The 26,570-nt window shown below is 35.0% G+C and overlaps 1 protein-coding gene across 1 annotated transcript in view; it reads right to left on the reverse strand.

The window, feature by feature from the left end:
- Positions 1–4,389: 4,389 nt before the first annotated feature.
- ago2 (argonaute RISC catalytic component 2) overlaps positions 4,390–26,570 on the reverse strand; it is a 77,044-nt gene continuing 54,863 nt past the window's right edge. The window contains exons 11-19 of the mRNA XM_028818065.2: positions 25,353–25,486; positions 25,069–25,253; positions 24,138–24,297; positions 23,257–23,347; positions 12,278–12,472; positions 8,564–8,698; positions 8,027–8,128; positions 7,093–7,292; positions 4,390–6,210 (exon numbers count right to left, since the gene is read on the reverse strand). Coding sequence (XP_028673898.1) covers positions 6,102–6,210; positions 7,093–7,292; positions 8,027–8,128; positions 8,564–8,698; positions 12,278–12,472; positions 23,257–23,347; positions 24,138–24,297; positions 25,069–25,253; positions 25,353–25,486 — 1,311 coding nt within the window. The 3' untranslated portion in view covers positions 4,390–6,101. The remainder of the gene's footprint in view (positions 6,211–7,092; positions 7,293–8,026; positions 8,129–8,563; positions 8,699–12,277; positions 12,473–23,256; positions 23,348–24,137; positions 24,298–25,068; positions 25,254–25,352; positions 25,487–26,570) is intronic.

Here is a 26,570-nt window from a genome sequence, read left to right on the forward strand (position 1 = left end):
AACAACTTGAAGAAGCTGTGCATAAAACATGTACAGCTTCCTTTGTGCAGCATTAGTAAATCAATCAATGAAATAGTAAAAATTGCAGAATTTACTAACAAATTTTAGCACCTTTTGTAGTTTGTCTTCGGCTCAACAAACATTTTGATTTGTCATGCAACCTCTAATTGAATGCAAATAAAAAAACTAACAAAAATAAACATACTGACAAATACACAAAATTCTGTTTCTTAAAATGAACATCCTCACTATTTCAAAAAGGCAAGCACACAAAAACAAACACATGAAATACAGTGCCAATATAAATAAGGTGGCAGACATTGCTGAGACTCAGACTTCTGGAACATCCCTTCTTGTGACGTGATGATTGCTATTTAGTAATATTTAGTGTATAAAAAAAAAAGACTAACAATCTTACTTGTATAAGCTCCTGTTCTTATAACATACATACTAATACCTACAAATACTGAACTAAAGTTTAAGAGGTAGACAAACTGAGTGTACACCTGATAAAAATCACAACACATATGACAGATGACGAATGTTTAAAATGCTGCATTAAATCTTTTTACTATGAAAAATGGTCTCCATGATGAATTTAAAGCCAAGGGAACTGATATGAAATATGATTTAAAACTAATTCTTGACTTTTCAGAAGTGGGTATATGAACGATGTAGTGGTGTGAAGGGTAGCTTGCAGATAAGAGAGTGACCTTTGTAGAAAGTGTACAAAAGGTTTGCAGTATGTCACTGCAGTAAGTGTAAACTTAGATATTTCCAATGGAACTATTATGGAGTAAAAACATTCTGTTTCTAAGGTGACATGCTGAGTACGGTTGGAGAAGCGGGCATATCAGTGATATCAAGAGTTAGTGGTGCATAAGGGGGAGAAAAAAAATTATAAGAGCTGTCCTGCCTATCTGAAATATAAAGAAGGCTCTGTGAACTGAAAGAACTTTATACAATTTATGAAAGCTGTGTGAATAGTAGTATGCTATATATGTGTGAAAGGGAGGAACATGATGCAAAGCTGAAAAGAACAGATGAGAATAATCAGGTGGATGTATGGAGTGTCATGGAATAATAAAAAGATGAACCATGAATTTAAAAACTTGGTGTGGAGGCGAAAGCAGTTGTGCTGAGAAGAAACAGACTAAAGTGCTTTGTGCCTGTGGAGCTCTGCACTGGGGGTGGGGGGTTGGAGAGATCTGGCTCTGAGGAAGGCTGAAGATAACATGGTTGGAGGTTGTGGAAGATGATATGAGAAAAAATAATGGTTTCTGATGAAGATGCGAGAAACTTAATGTTATACCACTTATCTGAAGTTTGAAACAACTTTACAGGGCTATAGCGTCTTCATGGAAAATCACATTAATAAATTTACTAAAAGTTTGGGCATTTGTGTAGGAATATTATAATAAGTAGCAACTGTTCTTCGTGAAATCAGGCCAAGGTAACATGGCTTAATGAAGACCAGCTGGAAACTGCAAGACTATTTAAAATGTATTAATATTAACTACTTTAAACAGCTCTGTTGCATTCCCTGAAAAACAATGTTTACATACTCCTTAAAATCCAAATAAAGTAAAAATAAAGGCTCTTCTAATAAAATAATTTTAAAAAGTGTGTGTCAAGTACAAGTAATCTAAGTTTAAATTTAAGCATATAAAGGGATCTGAAAACAGATATTAAATGTTCCAAAGTCTGAGCCACTGAAATCTGCTACTAAAACAATAATAAAACAAGCAGTAGTAAAGTCTTAGGACATAAACGCAGTTCATAAAAGCAGACCTTTTTACATTTGCACATTATCTCATAGAAAGAGAATTACACTTATGTATTTATTCTTGAATTACATTTTTTTCCATAAATGATTAAGCTTCTTTATTTTATACCTTATAACAGACTTTGAAAGTGGTGTTAAACGTAATTAACTACCAAGAAACAACTTTATAACAAATTCTAGAAAGCCATGTATTTATTGTTATCACGGTTTCTTGATTTCTATTAACTGGAATGACCAAACAAAGAAAAAACACTTGAATATTGGGATCACAATAACTTATCAGGATGTTGCGTCTTGATCCAAATTACTAATTCATAATGAAGATAACCTCGAGCAAGTGTTGAGAGATATGGTTTTCAGTGAGAAGATATTGCACAACCTCTCTGTTGCGTTTATATAGATGTAACTTTCAGAAAATACAAGTAATTTATATTTAACAAAACAGAAAGCAAAAAGGCACTGCAATCTAAGAAACTGTTTCAGACTATACAAGAAGAGACCCAAGACTTTACCAGTATAACACACATTTCAAATGTTCAATTTGCAAACCCCGTTTTTTTTTTTTTTTTTTTAAATCTAAGCTGCCAATAATACTTTGCAGTGAAGAGAGCTGAGCATCTGCACATGGACACAGCTAATTTGGTCTGACAGTTACTTCAATGGCAGGCAGGCAGGCAGGCATCTGCACTCCTATGATTATTTAATGCTTCATAATACAGTATTTACTTTGAGATGAGGATATTAAAAAGTCTTTACTGAACAATAAGGTACAGTACGCATCAACTCTTACTACCAGCTTCCCTTTTGTAACATGCTATTCCATAATTGTATCTGGCTCAGAAAAATTGCGCACTGATCACCCTAGCATGGATTTGTCAAGTTCTGTTCAGATTCTGAAACAACGCTCAAGCTTAATTACCATCTATGCTCAATTCACAGTGTAGCTTAACAGAAACCGCTAGTTTCACAAACTAGTAAAGTGCAAAACTCAAACATTTAGATCAATTTAGAAAGAGTATAATACAAATGTAAACATGCCCAAATATTGAAAATACTGGTGTTTATTTATCTTCTAAAAATAGCAAACTGAGGAATTAATAGAAAGGATAAAATAATCAAAATGCTTTAGAAAAGTGAACTGACAGAAAAGTAAACTATTTATGTAACAACCCTGATAAAAAATATTACATTTGGTAAAAGAAAATTTACTATAATAATTAACAGATCTCAGAATGAGTAAAAGAAGGAGGGTGATAAAAAGACAGAAGCTGAAAAAAACAAAAAAACTTTGAAATGGAGGAAGAAAAGTTACTGGCTAAATCATCTTTGTTTTTTAGTATAAATGTAAATTTCAAAGTAAACTAAAAATCACAGAGTATAATGAGATAATGAGTATAATGGCTTATTCAATGGCACTTAAAATGCATTTATACACGCATATAGCACACACATATGCATAGGCAAAATATATACACATGGCTAATTATTATAAAATTAGTTAGTCACTATGTACGGTGCATGGTCTACCATAAAGTGTGTTTATGGTTAAAGAAAATAAATTAAATCAATGATTTAGATTATGGTATTTTTCAATGTATTAAATACATTCAAATTATGAGACTAAGAGCACAACACTTTAGAAATGCTCAGGCTGAAGAAAACTCCATATCTGCACCAACAAAATGTAATTGTCATTAAGAACTGCAGGTAGGCATTGGCTAACTTTATTTTGTTGCTTCGTACCTTTTAAAGAGTATTGCATCTTGTAAACAGAAAGGAAAGCTATTGCATATAACTATTTTCATTATATGAATTTGGCAAACTAAGTAAAGCATTTCACTTTTCAATGCTTGTAAATTTTGCAGTTTTCTCACTTTTACAATGAAGAATCAAGGGACATTGTGAACCAAAAAATAAAGACTGAATTCGAAAAAGAAACCTATATAGTGAGTCTATGCAAATCCAAACCTGATTACTGCAAAAAAAAAAAAAAAAAAAACTAGAGCCATTATGATAATAAACAGAGGTAGAAATTTTAGTTAAGGATTTTAAATAGAAACATTGCTAAATGCATTATAATAATATTTAAAAAATGTAATTTCGTTAATGAACAATAAACAAGGTGCTAATTAGCAGTATATTTACATAAACAGGAACCTATTCTTGCATTATATAAATCATTATTTAAGGCACTTTCTGGGCTTTGCACAGGTGTACAAAAGCATTTGAAAGTACATTTGTGATATTTCTAGCACTTCAATGAATATACACTTTCAAAATATAAAAATAATCTTTAGCTTAATTTGGGAGTACTATTAAGTAGTACTTTTACTTGGATAAGAACGTAAACTTCTTAAAAAAAACAATTCAGATCGAGACATGTGGTGCTGCATTTGGCAACACCTAGTTAGTAATGAGCACAGAAACCACCACTGTACAATTCTGCATTAAATGAAAACCTATTATCTCTAGTGCTAGAAACTCATTTGTTGCAGCTCATTAAGCTTTGTTAAAATGTTTGACTTTTTTGTTTAATGTTGCCTTTTCGGCTTATTCAAATCAGCTAATTATCAACAGAGCAAACAATTCAATATACAGAATTTTAAATAAAGTGTTAAACTACAAAGGTATTTTTCAGTGCAAAAACCTAGTCACCGCAATAAAGGTTTCATATATTATAAAACTGTTCACAAAGAAAGGGAATTCCTCAAAGAGTAAATAGGAACTGGTACGCTTTAAATCAGTTTAAATAATTAATGAAAGGAATGTAAAAAATATGAAAGTGCTACTCTGTCATAAACTGATATATTGCTCTAGCCCTCAAAAGAAAATATGTAGATTCAGAAACAAAAATTGGGAAACACCTATTAAAATGATTACCCATTTAGCCTACCAGACTGTAAAATACAATATTCTTGGGGAGGTTTTGTGAGAGAAAATAAAACACCTGAATTATCTGTGGAGCTGCCTCTGTGTAGCTTTATCATGGCATTAGGCCCTTTTTCTCCAAATAGTAACGAAGTTTTAAGAAAAAATGTAAACAGGAGAAAGCATATCTAATTCTTAAAAAAAAAAAAAAAAAAAAAAAGCATTAGCTACTTATGCCAGTAAATAAATTAAAGTATTATAATCCAATGCTCAGTCACATTAGGCCTGGTTTACTGATCAGTTTAACGGGGTAGGAGACTGTCTAAAATTTTGTTCATGATTAAATTTAGAATATGTCATATGGATTGATCATCTTTAATTTCCCTGTAAACTACTAATCCACTGAAAGACAGAATTTAAAATATGATTATATGAAACGGCATTTGACGCAGGAATTTTAACAGCATGAAATACAAAACTTATTTAGAACAGCAATTAATGTGTGTAGTTTAAAAAAAAATAAAAATGAGGTGCAGTTATGACATCTCTACAATAGCTCTTATTAAAAAAGACTCACTGGAGACAATGTAAAATAATAAAGAAATTGAAACCTGAAGACATGAAATCTTACGTATAAACAAAGATATTGTGTAATATAATTACACAATGGAGTATACACATGTGTAATATCTAGATAACTAAATTGTGATTGTGCCACATTGCCCATGAAAGAAAAGGCAATTCTAAATCTATTTTAATTGTTGGAAATGTTACAACTGGCTATACTCAAATGGAGACAACTAAAAGCAAATACAATGCAGCAATGTTGGAAGTCAATAGTTCAGTAAAAAGTGCAGTAGTGATTTATAGTATAATGGCTAATTTGACTAACCTTTACAAACCAAAGGATTGTAGGATGAGACTTCAGTTTGCAACTATATGTTTCTACACAGTACTAGCAAAATACAGTCTTAATGTGGCACTACTAGTAAACAAACATAACAATGCTTTGGCAGACAACTTCACTTTTCCCTATAAAGCACAAGACTACATTTCATCCATATACAAAAGCAGCAGGACTCAGCAGATTAAACTACCTTACAAAAATACTGCTCTGTAAAGTTTAGTACAACATTATGAATCTGTATCCTGAGCATTTTTTTCAATTTTGAAACTAAAACAATAAAAAAAATATATACTGTACATATATAAAAAACACACACTAAGAAATCCTCAAACTCCATACCCTTTCAACTGTTAATGCATGACACATTTGAGTGCTGAGGCCACTGCCTGGGTGGTATTTTCAAAATTTTAAAAAAGTAAATGTATGTATATAAATATATGTGGCATATTTGAAAGTGCAGATGGTCAGATCTACGCCCAGTTCTGTTCAGCAACCTACAGTTTACATTTTTGCAAACCCTCATTGGTTTTCTTACATAAATCATGCAAAATACATTGTGCGGAGAGTGTCCTGGTGAATTTGAACTGCCTTTGCCAAAGCCTGCTGATCCCTCCCATTGCTTTGTCCTGATGTATGGCTTCCTTCGGCACTACAAAATAAATGAATAAATGAATATATAAATAATATAAAATATTCCTCTGAGTAACCAGATTACCACCATTGGAAATATTTTTTTTCTTTCTCAAATAAGTAAGACAGCTGCTTCACAACCACCCAAAACATAGAACTTTACATAGTTGAAAAAAAAGAAAAATGTACTAAATAAAAAGCTTAACACAAGTACCGGTTCAGTCTATGACAGACAACTACACCATTCTCCATAATTGTTTTACTGAAGAAGGCATATGACTAAAACAAAACAAAAAAAACAAACAAAAAAAAAACAAAAACATACAAATCAAGTGTTTTTAATTTTTACCCATTAAAAGAAGAAACACATTATAAATTTGAAATACATTTCTTTTGGCTGTGTCTAATAAAATGAAAATATATAAATTATTAATTGATTTTAAATGATGGCTGTAAATTGTACCTCTATTCTTTAGCTCAAATTCTACACTAATGCTTTTTAGAAGTTGTAATTATTTTTTAAGATGTTCAAAAATAACCCCAAATCCTTAACATAATTTACCAATATAATAATTCAACAGAGATAAACTTTACAATATTTACTGGTATAGCAAATTATAACTGCTTGCTCATCACATTAGTGTTTCCAAAATGTTAAAACTTTTGCATAGTTCAGTAAATAAAAACATGTAATGGGAATAAGCAGATTCAGAAATAGAGGGAAACTCAAGGAACAGTTAAAAAAAAAAAAAGAAAAAAAGTATGTTAACAAAAGTCAAACACACAGCAAATACAGTAATGTTGAAGTAATGGACATTGTAAAATACTGATATGATTTTGGCCTGGTTTTATAAGAGGGGACTAGCATGTTTATCTTCGTAACCTTTAAAAACAGATTTACCTGTCATGCTCCTTATCAACAAGGTGATATCGTGCCCGGAATGCTACCAGGTGTGCGTAATAAGCAGGCGCTGGGATAGAAACAGAGCGTGTGCAACGCACATAGGTGTGGCACAGCTGGTAAGTAAGGACCTGTAGTTCGTCTGAAGAAAAATGGTTGTCATCCCACAGTACATGGTAATGAGATGGTCGACTTGTTCCCTGCACAAAAATTAATTATAATTATGCCAAGACTCACCCAAGATTATTTTCTCCAAAACATACAAAGTATTAACAGTCTACTTGTTCAAGTACAGCAGTAATACATAATGTTGGTATTAATAACCACAAATATCTGGGTTGGCTTAAAGCTGTTACCATAATAGTAATATAAAGGAACTCACACTTCCGCCATACTCTGATTACTCTTGTTGGCAGGAAAAAAAAATTTTGATTTGAAGATTATTCAGTCAAAAATTAAAGCAGTAAAACCCAACTACAGCTGATGTGTCTTAAGATAGAATAATTATAATAGGTCACTTACTGGCTTTGGAAGAAACCTGTGACACTTCATTATGAAACCATCTGAAGGTATAACTTCAAATTCTTTATAACTCTCAAACTGTGCATAAGAAATAACCCACAAAGCCTTACATGATAAATGTGTAATTCACAGTTTGTCAGGTTTAAGTAAGAGGGGCACCACAGCCATATTTACTATCTGGCATCTATAAAGCGTTTGTAGTTAAGCAAAAAGAAAACTTTCAACAAAGCAAATTACAATGCAAAGGCTCTGTAACAAATGAAGTAACAAAGTTGCAAGAACACTGATTTTTGCCTTGTGTTATTCTCTGTCAAAATTCAGACACAAAAACAATGTTGTCACTCTTTTATAGAATATATTTAGGAAATGACTTCAATCTGGAACTGCTTATTCAGTGGGAATAAGAACCTACCTGAATGCCAGCATGGCTACATAAGTAGAAATCAAACTCTGAGGGGTGAGTAATTTTGGTGTCAACAGTGGTGCCTGCAGGTATGTTACCACTCTTTCCAACCTACAAATGCATCAGCAAATTTTAAGAATCAAATTGAATGTAACGATTTTAAGTTAATATTATTTGAAGAAATAAAAAAAAGCTTATTTGTATAGACATAAATTACAAGAATCCTGTTTAATGAATTTAGGCAATTCTGTCTTCATAATATTTTATGTTCACTACTGGAAAAGCCAGCTTTATTATGAATACAGAAATAAATAGTTTTAAATTACTCAGTTCAAGAGAAAGGAGATCATGACCCCCAAGAAAGAGAGTAGTGAATTACTTCTGAAGTTTAAGAATCAAAGTAATTAAGAAAGACAATAAACAAGGTTGAAGGTAAATAGAAATTTACAACAAAAAGAAAATAAACACATATAGTATCTTTCATTTTTAGCTATTTTTATTGAAAGTTTGTTAAATTAATAACAAAGCATAGAAAATTTCTCTTACTCTTTCATTCCTATCCATACAAAAGAGCCGGGTATGATGGCGTTTCTGCACAACTATGAAAGTAATACCAGGTTGGTAATCCTTTTCCAACTTAATGCAGGCTTCACGAATTGCAAGCAGCTCATAATGAAGCACCTGCAGAAACCAAAAAGTTTATTTTTCCTTCTTAAAAAAAAAAAACAGACTGCACACATACTGAAAATAAATACAATAGCAAAGTATAAAAATCAGTAATTATATAGCAAACGTTCGACTTGGAATACAGTGCTTTCCTTAAACTCATACTGTATGTACACTCCATTTCATAGCAAACTATATTTTAAATCAGCAACAGTTAACCATTTATCCATTTACATTTTAAAATAATTAACTTTCTCAATCTCTCAACATAGCCATTTGGCTTTTCGATACATTTTATGGTCAAAAAAGAAGGAATATATCTTTAGTAAATCACAAATAATTGACATTGTATCAGAATTTAAACAAGGGAAATGATTTTTCAGATATCCACATGTAGTATCTGAAGCTCCAGACTAAGGCCATGCCAATTTGGAATTTGCACAGTCTCAATTGTTTCTTGCAGTATGTCAATACTACTGCCATTCCTCACTGGAGTGTGTGGTAAATCCCACAGGCCCCCTCCCACCTCGAGCCCCCCTAAGTGCCTCCTTATTGTCCCCTTATTTTCCATTGTTTTATGTTTTCTAGTTCTTGCAACAATTAATGGTTGCAGTCCTGATCAGTGTATTTGAAAGCGTAGTTTCAAAACTGGGCCGTGGACATTTTTGTGATGGGTTGCCATGTGACTGTGCAGTAAAGTTAGCGGAGTTAGTCTAAGTGTGAATTATATACAGCCCTTTATTTAGCTCGTGAACCAATGCCGTTAACTCATCACAGACAGCTTTCATTTCTATGGCACAAAAATAAACAAAAAAATATTATCCGTGATGCCACCTTCCCTCTCACAACCTGTGAAACAATCAAACTGAGATGAGTGATAGCAAGGATATTAACCAAAAAAAGTAGGGAATGACAAATGAGATTGAAAGGTTAAGGAACTGCGTCAATAATCTGAAATGTCAAAATGAAATGAACTGACACTGTGTTTTCAGAGAGTTGCTAAAGCAGAGTAAGCAGGATTAGGTATATGTACTTACTAGCCACTTTATTATGTGATTGTTAACGCAAACATCTAAATCAGGCAATCACACGGCAGCAACTCAATGCATTTAGGCATGTAGACACTGTCAAAGTGTCAAGTGAGAAATGCACTTGAAATTAAAGTTTTTTTTACTGTTAATAATAATAATAATAACTACTCTATATGGCTATTTGTCTATTTATGGCTCTGCCGTTATGATGATGATAATCCTCATTTTGCATTGCAGCAATTTTCTTGTTTGGGTTCTCAGATTAAATCCTCTACATTAAGCCAATGATAGCTCCTGTTACACATTCTAACTGCAGCTGTCATTGGTCATATGGTTTGAAACCGTATGACCAATTCTACTAAAAAATGAAAAGCCCAAATATAAAAAAAAGAAAGGAAAAACTTATCTAAAATGAATGTATTAGTTTTCCTATATGAATAGCATTTAATATAACAATTTTCTAGTTTTGATTGTGATATCAAGTTGTCAAAACATTAACATGAGAATATGATTAACAAGGATTTTGTAGTTTATTTTTGTGATACTACAGTAACATTTTTATATATCACAAATTATACCATGTTGAACACAGAAAGCAATAAATTGACCTGACATTATATAATTCAATACAATGCTTTTCTGTGATTAATATTACCATACGTATTAACAAAAATAGCATAAAAAAACAATGAAGTGTACATTTCTCCTGAGGTGCCCAGCAGTAGTTTTATATTTCTTCCCATGAAATGTCTATTCAATTAAATAAATGGTTTAAAGATAGTAACACTGACAAAAAGACAGTAGGCAGAGCTGGAAGTGGCAGAGTTGAAGATACGATGATTTTTCCTTGGAGTAACATGGTAGGCAGGATTAGGAATAAGTATATTAGAGAGACAACACAGTTATAACAGTTTGGTGAAAAAATAAAAGAAGCATATATGAGATGGTTTGGGCGTGTGCAGAGGAAAGATAAGGTGTACATTGGGGAAAGAATGTTGAGGATGGAACTGCCAGGCAAGAGGAAAAGAGGAAGGCCGAAGAGGTTTATGGATGTGGTGAGGGAGGACATGAAGGCAGTTGGTATGGTAGAAAATGATGTAAAAGAGATGGGTGATCCGCTGTGGCAACCACTAAATACAATGCATCCGGAAAGTATTCACAGCGCATCACTTTTTCCACATTTTGTTATATTACGGCCTTGTTCCAAAATGGATTAAATTGATTTTTTTCTTCAGAATTCTACACACAACACCCCATAATGACAACGTGAAAAAAGTTTACTTGAGGTTTTTGCAAATTTATTAAAAATAAAAAAATTGAGAAAGCACATGTACATAAGTATTCACAGCCTTTGCCGTGAAGCTCAAAATTGAGCTCAGGTGCATCCTGTTTCCCCTGATCATCCTTGAGATGTTTCTGCAGCTTAATTGGAGTCCACCTGTGGTAAATTCAGTTGACTGGACATGATTTGGAACACAGTGGCCTCCATCATCCGTAACTGGAAGAAGTTCGAAACCACCAGGACTCTTCCTAGAGCTGGCCGGCCATCTAAACTGAGTGATCGGGGGAGAAGGGCCTTAGTCAGGGAGGTGACCAAGAACCCGATGGTCACTCTGTCAGAGCTCCAGAGGTCCTCTGTGGAGAGAGGAGAACCTTCCAGAAGGACAACCATCTCTGCAGCAATCCACCAATCAGGCTTGTATGGTAGAGTGGCCAGACGGAAGCCACTCCTTAGCAAAAGGCCTGGAGTTTGCCAAAAGGCACCTGAAGGACTCTCAGACCATGAGAAAGAAAATTCTCTAGTCTGATGAGACAAAGATTGAACTCTTTGGTGTGAATGCCAGGCGTCACGTTCGGAGGAAATCTGGCACCATCCCTACAATGAAGCATAGTGGTGGCAGCATCATGCTGTGGGGATGTTTTTCAGCGGCAGGAACTGGGAGACTGCTTTTCTCAATTTCATCTGCTGAATCAGTTTACTTGCTTTACATTACTTTTAAGATTAGCATCATGTTTCAGTCATTTCCTTTTGCACTTTACATCACAATGGAACTTTCAAAAAACAAGCTGCATTTGGCTTATAAATGCTGTTTTAAATGCATTGTTTCCATTGTCAAAACCAGTAGGAAGACTATTTTAATTTTAGTTTCTGCACTGTTATGCTTGAGCAGACTTCTGAAACCACTCCATTTAACAATCACTCAGATTTTACATAATTGCTTTCACAGAATACCATTGTTTTGCTGTTTCTTACTTAATCCTGCACCTCTCAAGGATACATGTTGGTCCCAAAGACACATTAAAACCTGTACCTCTTTAGGAAAAGGTAAAAACAATGACCTTGAACTTTTCTGTAGAAAAACATGGCTGTGATGTCTCCAGCCTTACATCAAATAAATTGATTGACTGTGGAATTAGCCAATTTTGTTTAATTGCATGAGCATGGGAAAGGCGCTATATAAATAAAATGTATTATTATTATTAATTTGTGCCTATCCTGCTCAAAATAAACAGTCATAATTTAATTTAAAAAGTTCAAGAATAAACCAAAGTTCTTAATTACCTGATGAAACTGTCCTTCAGATATTCCATCACGATAGAAAATAATGCGTGTTGGTTTAAAACGTGTTGCCTTGTAAAACTGGATAAGAAGTTCTCTCACCATGGTAGCTAAGTCCTGAATAATCTCTTGTCTATGCTGCTGAACTCGCACTGTTGCACAGTATCGACTAGGATGCCCATCCATGCTTCCGACAACCTGAAATCAACATAATTCCTTTTAAAAACAGGTGATAGAGGATAAAAAAAAAGTATAGATATTTCCTTCATTCCTTTTAATGTGAAAAAGAGAAGTTTATAAAAAAATATTTTGAATGTATTTATTTGACCCAGAATCAACCTCAATTCAAATGGATTACTGATTGAAAAATAACTAATGTTCATTTTTGCAAAAAAGCACAAATGATACCAATAATGTACACCATTATTTTAATTATCTATTAAATCAGTATATCTTAAATAATGCTCTTATAAGAGTAGGGCTGCAATGATTAGTCGACGTAATCAACGACATCGACGCAGATTTTTTTATTGTCGACGCGTCATAAACAGAACCTTCAACAGAGGCTCCAGTCACAAAGAACCACATTGGTTTTTGTAACTGCAATGCACTACATAAATGTCTGGGTGCAGTATCGTTTATTATTGTTTGTCAAGACTGCACACAGTCCTACTAATGAAGAAAGGATGTCTGAGAAGAAGAAGAATGAAGAGGAAAATAAACGTGGTTGCAATGGCGAGTTGAATAGAGGAGGGGGAAGAAGATGGAAAAAAACTGAGACAGAAACTTTCTAAAGTGTGGGAGCACTACACCAAAAAAGAAAAAAAAGTTGAATGCAGATTATGCAAAGCGGAGCTTTCTTTTCACGGCAGCACCACCATGATGCATGAGCATCTGAAACATAAGCATCGTGGAGCTGTGATGCCACTGTCTCTTGAGAATTTATGCTGGCGCTGTTAGTTAGTTAGTTAGGGTCAGATCAGGAGGGGAGGGAGAGTGTGAATGAGACTGAGAAAATAAAAGTGAAAAAAGCTAACTTTTACAAGTAACAAATTTACACCCGATCTGTTCGTTTTCAAATATTTTATTAGTGTGATGATGTTTTCTGATTGGTACTATTCAGGTCATACAATGATTTCTTCAAAATGTTGATCAAAGTACATGTACTGTGCAAGGCATGTACGGGGTCCACTGAGGGAAAAAAAAGAGCGTTCATGGCTCACCTTGCAGAGGAACATTCTTTCCTCTGCATGTCCTGGAGTCCTGTGCAGACTGGGAAAGGTTGGGGGGGGGGGGGAAACACGGTCACTGATTACAACCGCAAGAAGGTATGTGAATGAATATGAATAATATGAAAAATAATGTATTCGTGCCACAATGTTTTCTGAAATGTACTATAAGGTCATAAAATGAATAATTCCAAATATTATATATACCTATGTCTGTTTTTTTTTTTGTCAGTGTGGCTTTGACATCATGGGCCATAAGGTGCATACTAATTCAGCTTAAGCAGGAACACTCAATAAAACTGAATAAAAAAAATCAAGTGACAATGAGATAAGAATAAGGCAGATTCGCCAGCGTTTGTGTGTCAGCTTTTATCCATCCAGATCAGAGAATTTCCAGTTCGATTGTCTCAAAACACCACTCACATCTACAGTTATTCCCAGTTTCAGATAAAAAGTAACAGCGTCAGATCCCTGGGGGGAGCGGTAGTACGTATTGTGATCATGACTTAGAGAATAAAAGTGAAAAAAAAAAGGTAACTTTACAAGTACTATACATTTACAGTGGCTGTTACAGACGCAAATCAAAGGTATGTGTTTATTGTATAATATTAACAATAAGAGCAACTCACTACTCAAAACGGAAAATATACGAGGCAGTCAGGATTGAACCGGGGGACTCTTGATTATAAGTCAGCAATTCCTACTGCTGCGCCACAGAAGCTACTGTATCATCCTTGAACCTTTAGTGAAAGTAATTATTTGATCTTTGCACTTCAGGCTTTACACATTATATAGTTTGTCTATATTTTGTCATTTATTACTAAAATATGAAAAACGTTTCTGTTTTAACGATGTATTTTTTGGTTAAGTTAAATGCACTTTTTTGTTTAAAGAATACGTGCACTTTAGTTTGTATTGTTTAATGTATTTCTTTTTTATTGTGATGGTCACACTGATATAAAAACATCTGATTATTTTCAAATTCATATGTTTCACTGGTTGTTATTTTAATTTGATTATTATTAATTTTAATTGTGTTAATGCAGAGACATCAGGGTGACATTTACAGGTGGACAGATGTGAGCAGATGAGGTAAGACATGCACTGGAGCCTAGAACAGGATGTGCAACCACAGGTCGCAGGCTTCAAAATAGTCAGGCATGAAATAATCGTGACTGATCAAAAAAAAAAATTGAACGATTAGTCGACTACCAAAATAATCATTAGTTGCAGCCCTATATAAGAGTTTTCCTTACTACGGAAAAAATGTAAAAAAATGAACAGAACTTTTTTTCCTTCTCCCAAAGCTATAGAAAAGATAATTAACAGCCTAAAGGGTGGCAACATGCTTAACACCAGAATTACCAAAGCCTACGAAAAAACTCGTAAACCCGGCCCACCTTATATACGTTTGCACCTCTCCATCAGGGTCTTTTGTGTTGTAAATGTGTTGATAAGCACAAGCAGCATCCTATCCCATCCCCCCAACCGCAGCAGAAAGGGCAAAAAGCTCTCCCAGCTAAAGCCTTGTTCATCAGGGAGTAAGGTACCTGGAGCTGTATAGGGTAAATAATATATTATTATTTGGAACACATGCATTTTAATGTGTGTTCCATGTCTAAAAGATCTATGTAAGTGTAGGATGACAGGAAATGCGAGAAATGTTGAACACATACCTAAAAAACAAACTTTTTTCATGTTTTACTACGAACCACAAAATTTTGTACACAAAAGTGTATAATGTGTGAAGACTGAAGTCCAAATATAAAATAAGCACTGTCACAAAATGTTCAAATATAACAGAACAAGTACACTTTTATTCATGACTATAACTGAAGAAAAAGAAATCAGGTTAGTGTACTTCATTGTCATGACTTTTTTGGTAGTGGTAAAAACTGCTGACTCATTTTCAAGAGGTCGCGGGTTCAAGCCTTCCTGCGTCCCAGAGTAAACATTTTGAGTAGTGAGCTGCTCTTATTGTTACTATTATACAATAAAACACACATTTGATTTGAGTCGCTAACAGCCGGTGTAACTATATATTACTTGTAAAGGTTAACGGTTTTTTTTTTTTTTAAATTCAGTTTTATTTTCTCGGTTGCGTTCACGCTCTCCCTGATTGGACATGGCTGTTTTCAAATAAAGATGTGCTGTAATAGAAGTGAACTCAGATGAGGATGAGGGTTCTACGTCGGAGAAAGAATAGAAGCCCTCCCCACAAGAAACATCCACTCATGCATAAGAACAACGCAGCTGCACCAAGCGTAAAGGCGAAAGTTGGCACCGTTTGGATGCAGCAAGAGGTCCGTTGTCATCTTACCAGTCAGTCTGCCCCACACCTGTCCTTCGACGAAACAGCACGGCTTACAGAGGTTGCCAAGGTATCATGCAAAGTCCAGTTTGTGATCATGTTTTATGATGGTCTTTATATAAAAACATTTATATGTTACTTACATAAAAGCCAGATTGAATGTAATTTACCTTAATTTATTTACATATCTTCCAAAAGTGTTAAGTCACAAGTAAACTGCAGCGCTTCCTGTGTTTGATCGACTCAGGCATGCTGACAAAGTACATGCAAACTGTAATGACTTTAGCTGTAGGTGGAAACTTCACGCAACTGTTGCTATGGTTCTGCCTTTGTCAAGGAACAGTTTCATAAGCTTTTTGACCTTAGTCTCGGAAAGTCTCTCTCACATGGGGCAAATGGGATCTTTTCCTGAAAAAGACCAAACACAGTTGCGAAGGGTGTGACAGGAGCTTCCACCTGCAGCTAAAGTCACTTCAGAACATATGTACTTTGTCAGCATACCCGTGTCACTCAAACACAGGAAGCTCTGCAGTCTACTTGTGACTTTATGCTGAAGGAAGATGCGTAAATAAATCAAGGTAAATAACATTCGATCTGGCTTTTATATATCCTCATCTGAGTTCACTTCTTTTACAACACGTCTTTATTTGAAAACAGCACTGTCAGATCAGGGGGAGCATGAATGCGACCGAGTGAATAAAACTGAATATATATATATATATATATATATATATATACATACATATATATATATATATATATATATATACATACATATATATATATATATATATACATACATACATATATACATACATACATACACACTGTATATATACACACACACAGTCATATGAAAAAGTTTGGGAAACCCTCTCAGCCTGCACGCCTTGGACTGATGAGACAAAAATTGAGTTATTTGGTCATAACAAAAAGTGCTTTGCATGGTGGAAGAAAAACACTGCATTCCAAGAAAAACACCTGCTGCCTACTGTCAAATTTGGTGGAGGTTTCATCATACTGTGGGGCTGTGTGCCTAGTTCGAAGGGGTTGGATATTCCAACAAGACAATGACCCAAAACACAGTTCAAAATTTACAGATGCATTCATGCAGAGGGAGAAGTATAATGTTCTGGAATGGCCGTCACAGTCCCCTGACTTGAATATTATCGAAAATCTATGGGATGATTTGAAGCAGGCTGACCATTCTCGGCAGCCATCAAATTTAACTGAACTGGAGAGATTTTGTATGGAAGGATGGTCAAAAATACCTCCATCCAGAATCCAGACACTCATCAAAGGCTATAGGAGGCGTCTAGAGGCTGTTATATTTGCAAAAGGAGGCTCAACTAAGTGTTGATGTAATATCTCTGTTGGGTGCCTAAATTTATGCACCTGTCTAATTTTGTTATGATGTATATTGCATATTTTCTGCTAATCCAATAAACTTAATGTCACTGCTGAAATACTACTGTTTCCATAATGTCACATAATAAAAGGAAGTTGCTACTTAGAAAGCTCAGCCAATGATAAACAAAAATCCAAAGAATTAAGAGGGGTTCCCAAACTTTTTCATATGACTGTATAATTTATATATTATATATAACACCTTTACAAGTATCATATATTTATACCGACTGTTACAGACTCAAATCAAATGTATGTTTTTATTGTATAATAATAACAATAAGAGCAGATCACTACTCAGAACGTTTATTCTGGGACACGGGAGGGCTCAAACCCACGACCTCTTGAATATGAGTCAGCAGTTCTTTAGGTATGTGTTCAATATTTCTTGCATTTCCTGTTATCCTACACTTACATATCATTGTAGACACGGAGCACAAGTGAAATGCATGTGTTGCAAATAACGATAAGATTATTTACCCTATACAGCTCTAGGTACCTCACTCACAGATAAACAAGGCTTGAGCCGAGACAGAATTTTTCCCTTACTGCAGCGGGCTGGGGGGTGTGTGATAGTAGGCTGTTTGTGGCTTGTGCTTATCGAAACATTTACAAAACAAAAGACGCTGACAGAGCAGTGCGAACAGATTTAAGGTGGACCGGGATTACAAGTTTTTTTTTTTTTTTTTTTTTTAAGGGTTTAGTAATTCTAGTGTTAAGCACTTTGTATGTGTTTTTAGGATAGCAAAACACAATTTTATTATATGATCTGCCATATCAAGAATGTGAATACAGTATTCCAAAATTATTTGGATTTAATTAACCTGCAGTGTAATGGACAGGTGATGGTGGAGATTGTACTTAGAGTGTGCCCAGATGGCTGACAGTACAACTTTTTGGATGAAGCAACACATTCACTGTGTGGCAGTTATGAAAATGAACAAGGAGCCACGCATTTGGGAATTGTGCTCATTGTTCTATCTGGAGAAAGCACAGCTTTGTGAAATGTATTTACAATTATGAGAAACTCTGTGATAAACAGTTTTGTCTTTTCCTAGATCTTGCACTGAGGTGGGCTGGCGCCCTGCCTGGGATTTGTTCCTGCCTTGCGTCCTGTGTTGGCTGGGATTGGCTCCAGCAGACCCCCCGTGACCCTGTAGTTAGGAGATAGCGGGTTGGATAATGGATGGATGGCTAGATAGATCTTGCAACTAGTGGTACAGTGATACCTTGAGATACGAGTGCCCCAATGTACGAGTTTTTTGAGATACGAGCCGTCACTAGGTCGATTTTTTGTCTTGAGTTACGAGCCAAAATTCGAAATACGAGCCATCAAAGAGCTTGTCCCCGCACATTCCGAGGAACCGACGACAGAGGAGTTGACGGAACTACATACGCAGCAACATACGGAGGTTCTGCAGGAGATCGGTATCGCGGAGGAGTTTATCTCTTAAAGTGAGATAAAGGAAGTGTTTGCAATGTGGGAAAAAGTTTTGAACTTTAAAGAAAATAAACACCCTGAAAAAATTACAACTGATCATACAGTGGCTCTATTTAACGACACTTGACTAACGCCTAACTTTACTGAAATGAAACTGAACTTGCAGCGCCGCTATTTAATGTCACTTGCCTAACGCCAGACTTTACCGAAAAGAAACTTAACATGCAGCCGTGCTATTTAATGACACTTGCCTAACTCATTTCAGAAACATTCTAAAGGGGAGGACTAAACAAAGCTCCTTGGACAGGTTTCTAATGAAATGCCCTGTGAATGAAAGTGATGAAAGCGTGGCAAAAAAGAAAAAAACTAGTAAAAAACAAAATTAAGTTAAGCAAAAGTGAAGTGAAAGAAAAAAAAAAACATTACAATACGCTAATCGGCTTTGCCAACGTCTGTTTATTTCTTTAGATTCTCTTTTATGTATTAGGTTTTATTTTGTTTGTATACAATATTTGTTCATTATAAATACATTTTTCTTATGTTGAAAACATTTAACAAAAAATTGGGGTGGTTTTTTGGGGGCTGGCACGAATTAATCTCATTTCAATTAATTTCAATGGGGAAAATTAATTTGAGATACAAGCATTTTGACTTAAGAGCTCGGTCACGGAACGAATTAAAGTCGTATCTCAAGGTATCACTGTATTTCCTTAATACAGCAGAGCCATCACCCACATCTAAGAATTAGGTTTCCTTAGGATACGATCTGTGAATTATAATTCTCAACAAAACAAACACACTGGTGTTTTTTGTAAATTGACCGTTACATAATAGTCTAAAGCAGGGGTCCTCAATTACAGTCCTGGAGGTCCACAGTGCTGCAGGTTTTCACTTCAACCACTTTCTTAGTTAGGACCTATTTATTTACTACTAAAGCAATACGTTTTTTAGGCTTAACTTTAGTTATCTTGCCTGTTACAATTCAGAACCCCCAATTGCCTATTTAAGTTTTTAGCCGTTGCATTTAAGTTTTTAATTGTCTGTTTTCTTAACCACACATTAGTTAATAATGAAATACAGATAACCAATAACCAGAAGCTCTCCAGCTAACATGATTCCTTTTTAAATCTGTGCATGTACACAATGAAGTTACTGTGTTAAAAATGTGTTGAAATAAATGAGAGGGGAATTGGAAGGACCATTATGTTTAAATCTGTTTCATGGACAATGTTCTCAGAGAATGAAAATCTACAGTGCAATTAGAATTTCTTTTAGATGAATGAAAGCACTAACAAACCAAGTACTTAAATACCAAGTTTCATTATCAGCAAGGATTGTCTTCTAATTAGGAAACTAGTTGGAAAGGAAACCTGCAGCCACTGCGGTCCTCCAGGACTGTGACTGTGGACCTCTGGTCTAAAGGCATGTTTCAAATATATGTTAAAAAACAAAAATGGTCATTTTGCTTTATTTGCAATCACAATGAAAAGCTTAAGGCTGAAAATGCTTGCATTTAGTACATACCTGCTACATTGTGGCTGAAAAACTGGTAGTTTATAAATTTCTATTTTGTTGGTGCTATATCTTCATAATAGGCTTTTTTCTGATCAATGGTTTGATTGAGCGGCATTTGTATGACAAAAACACAAGTTTTACTCAGAAATGTTGGTTATTTACTCAGTGTTAAAATAAAAACCTGCAATTACTTCTACTCATGTTTTTTTTTTGTTTTTGCTTTGGTTTGTAATGCTAAATCTTTTCCACCCAGAAAACAGAATAGACATCTATGGGAAAAATCCTGGGTGTGTACACCTTTACATTCAATATGTTTATTACTCTGTACTGAAGTTTTTCTCCAATAAATCTTTATTTTAGATTTTTAAGTGTAATAAAGTAATACTCCAAGGAGTTAATAAAACATTAATGGGTTGTCTTCAAAACACTAATAGAAGAAAATCTGCTTATGTATTCATTTACTATAATAATAATAATAATAATCCATCAATCCATTTTCCAACCCGCTGAATCCGAACACAGGGTCACGGGGTCTGCTGGAGCCAATCCCAGCCAACACAGGGCACAAGGCAGGAACCAATCCCGGGCAGGGTGCCAACCTACCACAGGACACACACAAACACACCCACACACCAAGCACACACTAGGGCCAATTTAGAATCACCAATCCACCTAACCTGCATGTCTTTGGACTGTGAGAGGAAAGTGGAGCGCCCGGAGGAAACCCACGCAGACACGGGGAGAACATGTAAACTCCAAGCAGGGAGGACCCGGGAAGCGAACCCAGGTCTCCTAACTGCGAGGCAGCAACGCTACCCACTGCGCCACCGTGCCGCCAATAATAATAATAAAAAAAAAAAAACAAAAAAAAAACTACAAACATAGCTTGAATCAATGTGTAAGGATGGTTTCTGTTGCATCCAAGTAGCAGCAGTGTCTTTTCTTTAAAACCAGATCTTTTTCCTTGATCCAGTCATATTCTAAACCTCCTTGGCCTCCGGAGAGTGTTGGTATAGTGCCATCATTACGGGGGTGTTGTTCAGCCCCTGATCATTGTATCCCCCTCCCCCACGATCTCAGGCGTCCAGGCTCAGATCCTCAAGAACCTAGCCTTGGCTTCCTCTTGCTCTTTGTTCTGATACGCAAGAACAACTTGCTCGAAATTCCACAGGGCACCTCCTCTTTGACCATGTGAAACCCAAATTTACTAGCACAGCATAGTCTCTAAAAATCTGTGATTCTTTAAATTAAAAAACGTAAGGGCAACAACTCTTATAATAAAGCAGGCCCTGACAGAGTCTAATAGGCAGTAAATTCATTTAACTTGTAGTGGGATATTTGTCAAAGTCAACTTCTCTAGATGCATGTCCTCTGCCCTGTGACCTAAAAGATCTTGACAAGGTCACTGGAAGTTTTTCATCGTTTACAGTTTGAGGGCTAATAAAGTACATTTGCAGAATAATGGTAGAGTGCCTCTAGCTAATCATCTTTAATAATCAAGGATATTATTCGATAAGCTAAGCTGTTTCTTATTGGGGAAAAAATGAAATGCAACACCTTTCTGAATTTCAGATCTTGCTTTGATAACGGTTTTTCTTCTAATCATTACAACAGGACCCACTGTGCTTGTAAGACGAGTAGTGAGCTGTCCCTTTTTACGTGGGAGTAGGGTCTTCTGGATGCTGATATGAGTAGCAAGTAACTGTAATATAAACCTTGCAAGTAAAAATAAAATATAGAAAGGGGTTTTACTCATCACTTTCACAGAAGTGATGCAGATTTTCTAGAAAATCCAATCACTGCATCAGGCAGAGTGTGACTTGGCCTTGGAAGTAGAATACAAAACTATAATACAGTAATCCCTCCTCCATCGCGGGGGTTGCGTTCCAGAGCCACCCGCGAAATAAGAAAATCCACGAAGTAGAAACCATATGTTTACATGGTTATTTTTATATTGTCATGCTTGGGTCACAGATTTGCGCAGAAACACAGGAGGTTGTAAAGAGACAGGAACGTTATTCAAACACTGCAAACAAACATTTGTCTCTTTTTCAAAAGTTTAAACTGTGCTCCATGACAAGACAGAGATGACAGTTCCGTCTCACAATTAAAAGAATGCAAACATATCTTCCTCTTCAAAGGAGTGCGCGTCAGGAGCACAGACTGTCATAAAGACAGAGGAAAGCAAACAAATCAATAGGGCTGTTTGGCTTTTAAGTATGCGAAGCACCGCGGCACAAAGCTGTTGAAGGCGGCAGCTCACACCCCCTCCGTCAGGAGCAGAGATAGAGAGAGACAGAGTTTGTTTTTCATTCAAAAATCAATACGTGCCCTTCGAGCTTTTAAGTATGCGAAGCACCGTGCAGCATGTCGCTTCAGGAAGCAGCTGCACAGAAGGTAGCAACGTGAAGATAATCTTTCAGCATTTTTAGACGAGCATCCGTATCGTCTAGGTGTGCAAACAGCCCCCCTGCTCAATCCCCCTACGTCAGGATCAGAGAAAGTCAGCGCAAGAGAGAGATAGAGAAAAGTAAGTTGGGTAGCTTCTCAGCCATCTGCCAATAGCGTCCCTTGTATGAAATCAACTGGGCAAACCAACTGAGGAAGCATGTACCAGAAATTAAAAGACCCATTGTCCGCAAAAATCCGCGAACCAGCAAAAAATCCACGATATATATTTAAATATGCTTACATATAAAATCCGCGATGGAGTGAAGCCGCGAAAGGTGAAGCGCGATATAGCGAGGGATTACTGTACACATGGAAATCCTACAGATACAAGAGTATATTCCAGAACTCCTTAACGGGAGCCAAGAAATTTAAAAAATGCAAGGTTCAGTTTAATATAGTAAGCAAAAATTAAATTTAAAGAAAACCAAAAGAAAATTAGATATTTAGCAACATTTTCTATAATTAAACCCACAGACAAACCTTATTTTATTAAAATGTATTTTTACAATTATTATTACAGTAAAATGTTTATTACCTAAAACCTGACAGTTTAAACACTACCATACAGATATTTCTTCACAAATGCCTGCAAATGCCAAGGATAAAGGAAGAAATATTAAACACTTACAGCTGCTATAGAAGGTTTTTTTCCATCACCAGCTGGAGGGTGAGTCACATCAGCACCTAAGAATATAACAGGTTGCTGAAAAACCAACGGCCTGAAAGATAAAATGCAACAAACATTAAAAAGATGTTTTAATATGTGTCCAGAAAAATAATACAAACTACACTAAATGGCCCAGTTTATAATGGTCTTTTTAAGCTGTTTTAAATTCACTGGAGATACAATGTTTGTTTCAAAGTAGTAAGTTGTCAAGAGTGTAACTGGAAGAAAAGGAAAAAAAATGCTCATGCTGTTTGCTGTATGTGGCTGTGAAAACCACAGTATCAGAGCACACAGTGTTACTCTCTATAAAAGAAAAATGCAAAAGTCATTAGCAATTATGGTAAGAGAGATTCAAAACTTTATCCTGGATGTTGAAAATTACCAGCAAGTAGTGAGAAGGTATTTTTCTTAACTGGCAGTAGCTAGCACGATACCATAGAATAAACAGATTTATGCTTCAGTTCCAGTGTTGCCTCTTGAAATGAAATAACATCTTGAAGAATGGTGAATGATTGCAGTACATACTGATGATTACCTTGCAGCATGCAAGTAAATATACACACACAAAAGTGTACTCCTAAAAATAGAGAAGATGGGCAGCTCAGATATTTGACAGTTTCATTGTTAACTCATAATATTCCAAGTACCACTGCACACTACCTTTCTGAGGTGGTATGAGCATAGTTGTGCAAACATTTTTCACATTAAGCATATCAATGGCTTTTTAGACAAATCCACTGTGGAAAATCAATAAAACAACCTTTTTAAATTGAAAGTATGAATATGGCCAGTGAAATAACACATCTAACACAAAACTATACACTAAAGAAAAATCACCTCACCTTCCCTGTGGTAAGAGGATGTTATTTACGCCTCCAAGTTTCACATTTATTTTTAGACACAGATTGGAAAGAGTCTGAGGTGTTGTTTTTTGCACATTTTTCACCTGAACACACTGAGTCGCCATTCCTAGGACTGTGTCACCAACCCTCTTAACTTCGGCTATAAAAAGATAAATTGTTATAAAAGGTTAAATATGTTACATTTTTCTAATTAATTTCTATAGTGTGTGAGAACTACCTTATGCAGCCATACTGTATAGTAGCTCTGAAAAAAATAAATCATTGCTTAGTGTAGTTACTAGGAATGTACTTAAATATGCTTTGCTGATGTATCATATAATCAAACATACAAGATTATTCTGTATTAAAATGATCATGCTCAGAACTACAGTCTTAAGGGGTCTAGAATAATTGTTGATTAGATTTGAATGTAATTACAATCTCTACTATAAAGAGACACTTCATCAACCATGGTAATGTAACTATTGAAATATTACACTATTTTTCCTTCAAATTATTTATTTGGTTTTCCTATAAATATGCTGGTAATGTCCAATAGGATTGGTCTTGGTTTAGGTCTTTATATTAACCAAAACTAAAATTTAAATAATGGTGGATATCTGCTGGGTCTACAAAGAGGCAAACCTACGTTTTCAGCACAGATTATTTTACATGTGTTCCTACACCAGTGCATGTGGCAATCACCATTGGGTTACAGTATGTAATGCATAAGTGGTTGGTTTTCTTTTATCTTATCCCTGTCATTTCTACCCTTTTTTTTTAATAATAAAATTAAGTTTTTAAAGTTTTGTTAAAAGTGTGCCAACAACATCTGCTTGATAATAGTGCATAATCTAAATAACCTACAAGTCAAACTAAGACAAAGAAATTGTGGACAGAATTCTTAAGCCACACCAAAGGGAAAAAATACCATAAACTGGTGTTTTTCCTGGGAGTATCACCACAATGAGTTGAAGTCCTTGGTAAGTGTATTTTAGGTGCTTGAACATGGGCTCAACACTGTCAGCTCCTTGGGCATACTTGCAAAAACATGGCTGACCTTGGATCGGCATACCCGCATCTCGAGATATTTTACGTAGCTGGTCTGTAAATGCTCTGTAGAAACAGAAAAAATTAGCGGATTTAACAATTTTTATTTTCCAAACATGGGTCCACATTGTATTAACAATACAAATGTATTTCAGCCTTACTCACTTAAGTAAAAGTTCAGTGCATTGTCGCTGGGGTGCAAAGCAGGCAATAGCCCAAACTTTGATTTCAATACCAGTGTGGAATTGTTTGTTCCTCATATCCCAAACCCCTTGGATTGGAGTGGCAATTGCCTTATTCTGAAAATCAAAAGATCACAGTTAAAAATACAATTGAATGAGCCTAAGAAGATGCACTGCAAAAAATGAAATTTGTGCAAATGGAAAAGTATTTACATCATGATCTTATAATCTTATTTTCCTTATTGTAAGAATTATTGACTTATTAAAAAAAAACAAAAACTGTATTTACGATCATTTAGCTGAACTTTAAGAAATCTTGTCAAGTAAATTTTGCTTACCCCATCAGCAGATTTTTGTTACTAAATAAAGGCAAAACACCCCCATGTAAAGTTTGTGTCTAGTTTTTGCATAGGCATTTTTTGCAGTGTGAAAATCTATTTTGTTTTACTTGTTTTTGTAGGAAACAGGTTTTACATGTTTAAGTACTCAATAAATTTATAAATCTGATACAAAAAACATCACCTACTGTAATTGATGGAATATAATTTTAAGCATCTTTATATTAGTTGCAACAATTAATTTGTGTAAAAAAAAAAAAAAAAATTACTTCATATTATCAGAGCTCAAATAAATGTACATATCAAACTTTTTAAGCTGTCATCAACTTGAGCAACTGTTATATACAAACTTTAAACAGTTTAAAAAAAATTATGTCAACAGATAAATGTGTAACGTTGTCAACTATGAATAAAATAATGTAATAATTATCTAAATACTAGGGTAATAAATATTAACATTTGAAAAAGGATTATTGTAAAAATATAATCCTTCTACAGTATAGTGTCTTGGGAGGAGACAAATCATTTGAGACAGCAAAGACATAATTAACCTCAAAAATATATTTACATGAAAATATTGTAGCCTAGATGACAAAAAATGTTTTTCATTTCTTAATAAGTAGATTGATGCGCCAATATGCTTTTGTACTACAGCAAAAATGAGTAACTGCTAATTTGTACCTATGCTTTGGGGAACAAAATGTTACAAACAGTAATCAAATATTGGATATGCAAGTACTGTATGTTTAAAATATAAAACTACGTAGAGAACGTGTATCAGCATGTTAAGTAACTCAACTAGGCACTTCAAACATTTAGAATTTAAGCCAAGTTTCTTTCTCTGTGGTACCCAATTGGCTACT

The sequence above is a fragment of the Erpetoichthys calabaricus genome, chromosome 13 (genome assembly GCF_900747795.2).
Source record: "Erpetoichthys calabaricus chromosome 13, fErpCal1.3, whole genome shotgun sequence".
NCBI lineage: Eukaryota > Metazoa > Chordata > Cladistia > Polypteriformes > Polypteridae > Erpetoichthys > Erpetoichthys calabaricus.